General features: G+C 37.3%; 1 protein-coding gene across 2 annotated transcripts in view; it reads right to left on the bottom strand.

The window, feature by feature from the left end:
* Positions 1–822: 822 nt before the first annotated feature.
* The window catches only part of HSPA13 (heat shock protein family A (Hsp70) member 13), a 29,814-nt gene continuing 22,067 nt past the window's right edge, over positions 823–8,569 (bottom strand). For both annotated transcript variants that reach the window (XM_067543246.1, XM_067543239.1), the window contains exons 3-5: positions 7,552–7,765; positions 6,136–6,303; positions 823–4,417 (exon numbers count right to left, since the gene is read on the bottom strand). In XM_067543246.1, the coding sequence (XP_067399347.1) occupies positions 3,738–4,417; positions 6,136–6,303; positions 7,552–7,765 (1,062 nt within the window). In that variant the 3' untranslated portion in view covers positions 823–3,737. The remainder of the gene's footprint in view (positions 4,418–6,135; positions 6,304–7,551; positions 7,766–8,569) is intronic.

Here is an 8,569-nt window from a genome sequence, read left to right as displayed (position 1 = left end):
AAGCACTATGTGCACTTCGGTTACATAATAAAAACCTGGGTCTTTAATGATTCAGGCCTTTATTTCTAATACTGAAATTTTATTCTTTATTATTAAATGTTCTATGGGCCCATTTGTAATTGAGCAGAAAGAAAAGTCATTCACTTAAAAAAAAAAAAAAAAAAAAACACCTCTCCCCCCCTGCCCTTGTTAGATATACATTTTAATTACATGCCTTTAAGTGGCTATCCTAATACAAGTCAAAGGGAATTTTTAAATACTTATTAGAATAACTACCCATTCTTATACACATTGAAATTTGTCATTCACAAGTCTGCTCTCTCAATTGTCATTCAGTGATGACTCTGGGCAGTTCAGATCTTGCAATGCCATTGTGCCAGCATACTCTAGCTGACAAATATTCCCACAGTTCATATTGAGAAGGTTTTATAATCTCACCAAGAGGCCACACCCTCCTAAATTAGATTTTATTTTCCAGAAACCCAGTTGGACAAAGCGCAATACGCAGTGCACTATAGTACTGAATTTCTGCAGCATGTTTCTAGTAACCTTATTTATCACTACTGATTGAATTAAAAAGGTTACAACAATTCTAGATAAAGCAAGTTGCTTAGAGCTGCTCCTTTTGTTTTCTGGCCTATATTACCACTTCTTTCAGGTCACTTGTGCACTTCCTCTCTCTGTAGCCTTAGCTCTGCCTTATTTCTAACAGCAATGCTTCAGAACAGAAGGAAATCTCAGGGAAACAAACGTTTGTTGTCATATCTTATACAATTACTTTTATTTAAGAACATATTTTAAAAGGCTGTATATATAAATATCTTTGAAAATAAATTTTTCCTCAATTTTCCACACATGCAGATGTACATGTGAACCTGCAAACTGACAAAATTTTATAATAGTGATGAGGTATCACCACTTCCAGAACTGGAACCCACTGAACCTCAGCTACATAAACACTTTTAAGTAAAGGTGTTACTGGGCTAAAGCTACAGGCACCAAGATTTAAATAGAAGGACGAGACTTAAAAACAGAACTCTGACCTTCAAACAGTGTCATTTAATTAAACAAAGGACCTTCAAAGTAAGTTGTACACCAGGGAAAATACACAATGTGCAATATAACTCTTTTCCTTTAAAATTCAGTGGTTTGTGCCAAAATACAGTACCAAAATTAGTATCAGTTACAAAATAAATAACTTGGTTGCTCTTTAATTTATCAACCAGACAAGATAGTTAAAAAAAATATTAAATAGACCATGCACTATGAGATGTCCAATGTATGTTAATGTGTCTATGAAAAGTTTCTGGATAAAAAGCTGCATCCCTTTTGGAAATTTTTCAAGTAAACACCACATCCATCCTTGAAAACAAAAAACTTGAAGACTTACACTTACGGAAATGAAAAGTTCACTTATCGGACAATTTTGCCATCCTCTCCCTTTGAAAATTTTAAAAGCCCTATCTATTTTTGTTACGACTTTCACATGTTGAAATTCCTCATAAGCCCCTTCCTAACTAACCAAGACTTAAAGCTTTTCTGGTTCAATTTAAGTAGCTATGATTTTATGCAGTCAGTTCTTATCTTGCTAGATTCACACACAAAAATAGTGTTAAAAACAAAAATTAGCACTAAGACCAATTGTAATTCTAATGCAGGACAAGGATAAGCCTTGATTCTTGCAGACTTCTGCATATATGCACAGTTAATATAAAATGGAAGTATTTGCAAGATAAGGGCCTGAAATAGCATCTGCATATTACTTGAGAGAATAGTACTGCATACGGACATTTGTCCATTATTTCTTTGAAGAGACATTCAACTTTAAGATTAGTCACTTTAAAAAAAAGTTAATTTAAAGAATTACATAGCACTCCACCCCCTAATTTTTGCAGTTGTACAACCACTTTTTATTAAAAATATTTTCCCCTTATTGCAGCAGGCTCTGTATAAAACACAGGTGAGGACCCTTAAAAACATGGATTTTTGCTACTTCTCTTTCTCTATACAGAAAGGTTCTTGGCTTTCCTTGGTTACAGTTCTAGCAACAACTTCTGTAATTCTTTGTAAACTCCAATATAAGGCCGCTTTAAAATAGCAGGGTCAGATATATTCCAGAACGGTGTCTAAACTGTTAAGTGCAAGCTCATTACTGAAAAGTAAGTCTCAACTGTAGCAGATAGCAAAATATTTAGAATTGACAGCTGTTAGATCTCACACACTTAAACAACTTGTTTCAGATTTGTTAAGCAAATTTTGCTTCGTTATTTGCTGTTAAGGTGATGAAAATACCCTCATTTAACTGTGGATAAAATATTCATTAACACACATAAAAAGGAAGTAATTTGGCTATTCAGCATTCTATTTTATCCCTTCAAAAAAAAAAAAAAAAAAAAAAAAAAAGGCACAATTAGACACAGCTCTTTAAAACTTTCCTCCAAAAGTAGAGACTTTAGACATCAGTTTCTGTTCCTTGTGTTTTTAAGCTGCCATTAGTCAAAACAGTCATCAAATGCAAAAGGCCACAGTACTATTACAGTTACATCCAAATTCCTGTGCTACATGTATAGTTTATCTTTACCCGACTACAGCTCACAGTCGTCACTCCATGTTCAATTCACAGAATGGGGGCAAGCATCAGGAACTGAAAATATGTAGACACCAATATGCTGGTCACCAGATGAAAAGAGTTGGATTCATTTAATTTTTAAGGAGGGAAAGTTAATAAAATATCAATTCTCTTCGCTGAGAACCAACGCATTTCATGGTTGTCATCAAATCCAACGTAGGCAGGTGTTGGTTAAAAAACACAAAGGGAATATGTGCCTGGCCTAATGTGCCTTTTTTATTTAATATAAAACTGGCTTTATAAAAGCTTTTGTCTGGATGGCAGAAACGATAGTAATGATTGCATCGTCAGGTGCCTGGCCACCGGAGAGGGACCACAGCAGCCTCTCTAGCTGATGACAAAGTGAATCAGAGGAATCAGTTAGGAAAATGCATTGTAAAACAAACAAGAACAACAACGGGAAAAAGCTAAAACATTTCTTAATTATTTTGATTGTAGTAAGTCTTCGGTTAAAAAGAGACAACACATCCACAAGTAGTTTCAGCAATAACACTGAGCTGTTATAAACAGCAGCACAGCAATCTTAAGTGGACAAATAGACAGTATTCAAGCTGGAAAACTGCATTTGAAGTGCTTAACTGACCCAGTTTAATAAATAAATTTAAACTGAACATTACCTGTTCTATCTGCATTAATACTGCTACACCTCATCTCACAGTAAATACATGTACCCGGGAATCCCCAGGGCATTATGACAACATTATCTTCACCATAGGTTGAAGCTCATGGTTACATTCCACTTTCAAGTCTTGAAGGTCTGCTAATAAAATTTAGCAAGAAAATGTGTGCATCTTATTGGCAGTAGCGTGTTTTCACAACTATCAACTCAGGTTTCCATCCCATATCCGTTCTATAAGCCAATGGTGTTGGGGAAAGAAGGGCAGGGCAGGGTCATTTCACGTTCATTATTTTTGAATTTCTAATACCTTTAAAACACGATATAGTCAGAACACAATGAATGGTCTCTAGCAACACTTAAATAGAACAGAATTAAAAGGCAGATATTACATGGTTAAGACTACACTTCATTGTTGGGTAAGTCTGTGCACTGTCATGAGTACAGTTTTTTGGAACAGTGAATAATGGAATGCGACAAGAAGAATGAAGTTCAGTTGAAGTTAGTTTTTCGTAAATGCCTATTAGGAATTTCTATAGCACTGACTTGGAGGGGCCATGACCCTCCAACAATCCCAGCTTGGATAGCTACACCTATTACTACTGCCAGATCGGGATCTACTGAGGTATTGGGATCCTTTCCAAAGAACTCTTGAATAACTTTGCGTATCCGGGGAATTCGGGTGGAGCCCCCTACTAATACAATCTCATCCACTTCTGTCTTGTGTAGATGTCCTTCCTTCAACACTTGCTCGATGGGCACAAGGATTTTCTCAAATAGGTCCTCATTTAACTTCTCAAATAGTTTTCTTGAGATTTCTATTTCAAAGATAACTTTGACAGTGTTGCTCTTTGTTTGTGGAAGGTCATCCCTTAAAAGGTTTATCATTTTATCTTCCCTTTGTGAAGGTTTGTCTTCAATTAGGCTGCTTATTTTTATCTGTTCTCTTTCTGAAAGTTCTTTTAGGTCCTTCCTTTCTGGCATGGTAAGAGAGACACTGAGAGGAGAAGAATTGTGTAGAGTCAAATTTAACTTAACTGCTTCCACAGCCTGCCTAAGTCGATGTATTTCTTCCTTTCTGGAAGGAACAAAGCCATACATTCGATGGATTTGGCCATACAAGTACTGCAGCAATCGCTGATTAAAGTCCTGTCCTCCAAGTTTGTTGTTACCTAAGACATAAAAGCATATCAGACAGGTCACATACAGTACTTCAGAAGGCCAAAAAAAAAAAAAAATGCCCTGTTTTACACGCAACATGAACATGCAAGGAACTATGAGGATATCAGAGTTCATGGAACTGGGAAAAAGAAATGTACACAAATATAGTCCCAGCAGTCAATGACACAACAAGAACCAGAAGTATAATAATTGGGGGATATTTTGTTTGTAATATGCTGCACAAAACAAGGCAAGAAAGTTCTCAGGTTCTCTGTTTCAATATGTATAAATGAAAAAGCAATGGGCTTGGGATTTCAGAGAAAGTATCTAAAAAAAATTCCACTAGGCTGGTAGGAAAGTTTTGTTAGCAGAGTGTAACATTTAAAATGAAAAACATTTGTGGTCCACTGTAATACTAAGAAAGTCAATCTTTTCCACAGTCCCAACTCACACGCAAAGTCTTTGTTACTGACTACATATCTGCCCAAATTAGACATTTCCACCAGTAGTGCCAAGATGAAACTCAAGAATAAGGATTACTGCCTCAACTGGTCTGAACTTCATGAAGGGTTTATTGTATTTTAAAGCCTTCATATTAAAATCATATACTAAGGGACATTAATGTGCACTGATAAAGGCAACTTCTGAGCCATGAGGTATCTATTAAGTTTTTTGTGGAAACAATTCCCAATACAAGTTACTTCAGCTCCTTCGGTCAGTGAGCTTCAAGCTCCTAGTGACTGACCCATCCTACACTAGGCTTTATAGGTATCCAGGGGCATAATGCACTCATCCCAAATTCTCTCTTAAGATGTTAGATCCACCTAAACCCTCCTTCCAACAGTTTTCAAATACCCCTGACTGCTCTTCATAAGACTGGCCTCTTGAGTTTTCCAATGGAATGGGCAATACCCATAAGTATTCAGTCCATCTTTTTATTTCAACTGAATAAAAAAAGAGTTCTTATGTTGGGTAACATGTTGTCCAACAGAATGATGTTGAAATGGCTGACTGCACTTATTACTCTTTTGCCTTCACTGGACAGCATAGCAGGTGTCAAAGCTCATTCAGTCAGGGGAATATCAGCAATACTACTCAGCCTCAGATCTGTCTGGAACCCAGGTCATCTGCAAAGCAGTTGTGCTCACTACATAGTTTTACAAATCATCACTGCCAGAATTATTTGCCAAGTGATGAATCAGTGTGGCATATTTGTGTAACAAAACCTGTTTCTGGGTTAAGAGTGTGTGAGCTCTCCACTCCTTTAACATCTGAGCTGCAGCCAAACACAAAAGGGTGTTCTAAAGCACCTTCAACAATCTGACAAATCCCCTCGACTAAGACAGATGGAGGTATTAGAATGTTTCAAATGCCACTAGCTCCAAGCACAGTAATTGTAGCATACACGAATGCTCAGGTTACCTGTGCACAATCGTTGACAATCACAGAGAAAACTAAACCACAGCTTATGTTAAAATGAGCCAAAGAGTCGAAGAATTTCTCCTAATTAAAATCAGTTGTAAACCTAATTTTAGAATTATGGAGAGTTGGGAGAACATTCAGAGACTACTCAAAATTTTAAGGTATGTCTATCTGAGCACATCAATATCCCTTTACAGGTGATTTTTTTTTTTTTTTTTTGAAGTGTATTCACTAAATTTATATAGAACTATTTTTATTTAAGAAAAAGTTACATGTTCCATTGAAGTATAGGGTGACTTAACCTCACCTGCCATCGCTCGTGTCAGAAACATCCCTCCTTGTTTATTCAATAATGAGACGTCCAAAGTTCCTCCACCCAAATCCACTACCAGAACATTAGACACATCAGCTTTATGCAGACCATAAGCCATAGCTGCCGCAGTGGGTTCATTAATTACCCGCAAGATCTCCAATCCTGAAAAAGCAAAACGAGTTAACATTTTCTCTATACAACTGATAAGAATTCTGTGAAGTACAGTAGATTCTGCTTATTAGCAACCGGCTTAGTTACCAGCAAAAAGCTGCCACTGTCCACCAGCTGCCAATGAGTGGAAGGCAGGTTTGCAAGGCTGCAGCCAGAGAAGGAAGCACTCTTTGCTGAGCCCTGCAAACCTCAGGCAGGCAGGGCAGCAGTGGAGAAAGGGGCTGCAGCCCAGATGCCAGGGCTTTCTACAGGGGTCCACAGAGCTGCATGGGACCTCTCCCTCCACTCTCCAGGGCTCAGCATATCACAGCACTTCTTTCCTTGGGTGCAGTCCTCCAGCAGGGCACAGTCCAGAAAGTGCAGGGAGAGATACTGTGTAGCTCCAGCATCCAGGCTTCAGCTCTGTTCGGTTACTGTCCTGCCAACAGCCCATTACCTTCTGTGCAGTCCCTGAAGACTCAGCACTTTCCTTCCTTCCCTCCCTGCCTGCAGCTGTGGCCTTTCTTCTTCTTCAAAAAAAAAATCTTAATAAGCAGAATTCTATTGCCTATGTCCGAGCCTCACTAACATTAAAGTCAATGGGACTTGACTGGTTCCCAGCAAAATGTTGCTATTAACAAGAAGTTTATATCTGGGTTGCTGTTAAGCGGAATCACCTGTAAGTTTAAAAAGAAATTCTATTAAAATACTCCATTAAAAAGTGTCAATCAATTTTTTTCAAACTGGAGTAAAATATAAGAGGGCAGGGAGAAGAATTCACAGAGAATTTTATATCTGCCATGGCTTTCCCTTTTTTTTCTGTTTTTAAGATAAACATGGAGTATTGCTTCTAATTTACTTTTAGCAGCAGTCTGTCAGAATGAAAACTGACTGAACAGTTACCTCAGTGTTTTTTCAGAGGAGGAGGGTTTTTAATCTTGTTTTATTTGAGCTTGAGTTAATTCCCATGAAGTTTCCTGTATGATTTTCTCTACTTGGAAACTTCCAAAACCCTACTTCCTTTAGTGATACTTGAGCACATTGCTATCTGTATTTGCATTAGCCAACTGCATTTCATGTCATTTGAGAGTTCCCTGCTGTTTTTTAAGATTGCTAATGCTCTATAAAGTGATTTCTAAAGCTTTCTGCCACTAACTCTCTGTTGCGATTCTACCTTTTGCAAACAACTTAGTGTAGATGAGTAAACCTCAGCATAATCCAAACAGCAGAAGGAAAATACCACAAAGAAAGATGCATCACCTGCAAGGTTAGCTGCCTTAATAGTGTAGTTCCGTTGCCTTTCATCAAATTCTGCTGGCACTGAAATGACTGCCTTGGAAACTGGCATGCCAAGGTATTCCTCTGCCATCCTCTTTAATTTCAATAGCAGTTGAGAGCCAATATATTCAGGTGAGATGTTATATGTTTCATTGGTTGTCACTGAAAATTCAGCTGCTCCATTGTTGCTGAAAATCTGGGGAGGGGGAAGGGAGGGAAGAAGGCAGCACAACCCACAAGAGTGAAACACAACTCACCTCTCAAACAAAATGCTTTTGTGAAACTGTACATCCAAGGGGTGAAAATAGTTTGGAGGCAAAATCTGTCTACTCTACTGATAAAGCAAAAACAAGCAGAACACCTCAAGAGACGTACATATATAGGTACTTATACAGTCACCATCACAGCAGTTGCTGAGTGCTTCTATACCACTGAAGACTTATATTACACAAACTTCCTGCTCCCACTGTTAGCAGAGACACAAGAGAATAGTTTCCGAGGCCTAACTTAGTATCCATTATTAAGTATTTTATTATGCTACTGAAAGATGCAGATTTGTAGAACTGCTAGTTTCAGTTATTACTTGTAGTCAATAACAACTTATAGTTATTACTGAATCTCATAAAGACAAATTAAATGTGTAGATGGGAAATTGTAAGTAAAAGACTAGCTATTCATAAATCATCAGAAACAAAATGAATTACAAAATATGTATATTACATAATGTTTACAATTTTCAACTGATATACAGTATAGTAAAGAAATCTATTTTGGCTAGCGTCTTATACATTATCAGTAAGTGAGATCCCATTTTATGTGCTGTGACACAAAACAAGGCTTAAACTCAAGACACTACAGGGAAAAAAGCGATTAGTATCCTAGAAATCACTCCCTGAGTGTATTTCTTGTTGTATAAATTGGAATTAATAAAAATGAATGTATTCAAGAGAAAGCGAGGCTCCATTTCAGAAAGAAGATTCTTGCATGTTTCAGTGTTCTG

The sequence above is a fragment of the Emydura macquarii genome, unplaced genomic scaffold (genome assembly GCF_026122565.2).
Source record: "Emydura macquarii macquarii isolate MOO-44397 ecotype Brisbane River unplaced genomic scaffold, CSIRO-AGI_Emac_v2 contig_75, whole genome shotgun sequence".
NCBI classification, from domain to species: domain Eukaryota; kingdom Metazoa; phylum Chordata; order Testudines; family Chelidae; genus Emydura; species Emydura macquarii.
Note: the sequence above shows the minus strand (reverse complement) of the source record. Positions and strands in the feature narration are given on the sequence as shown.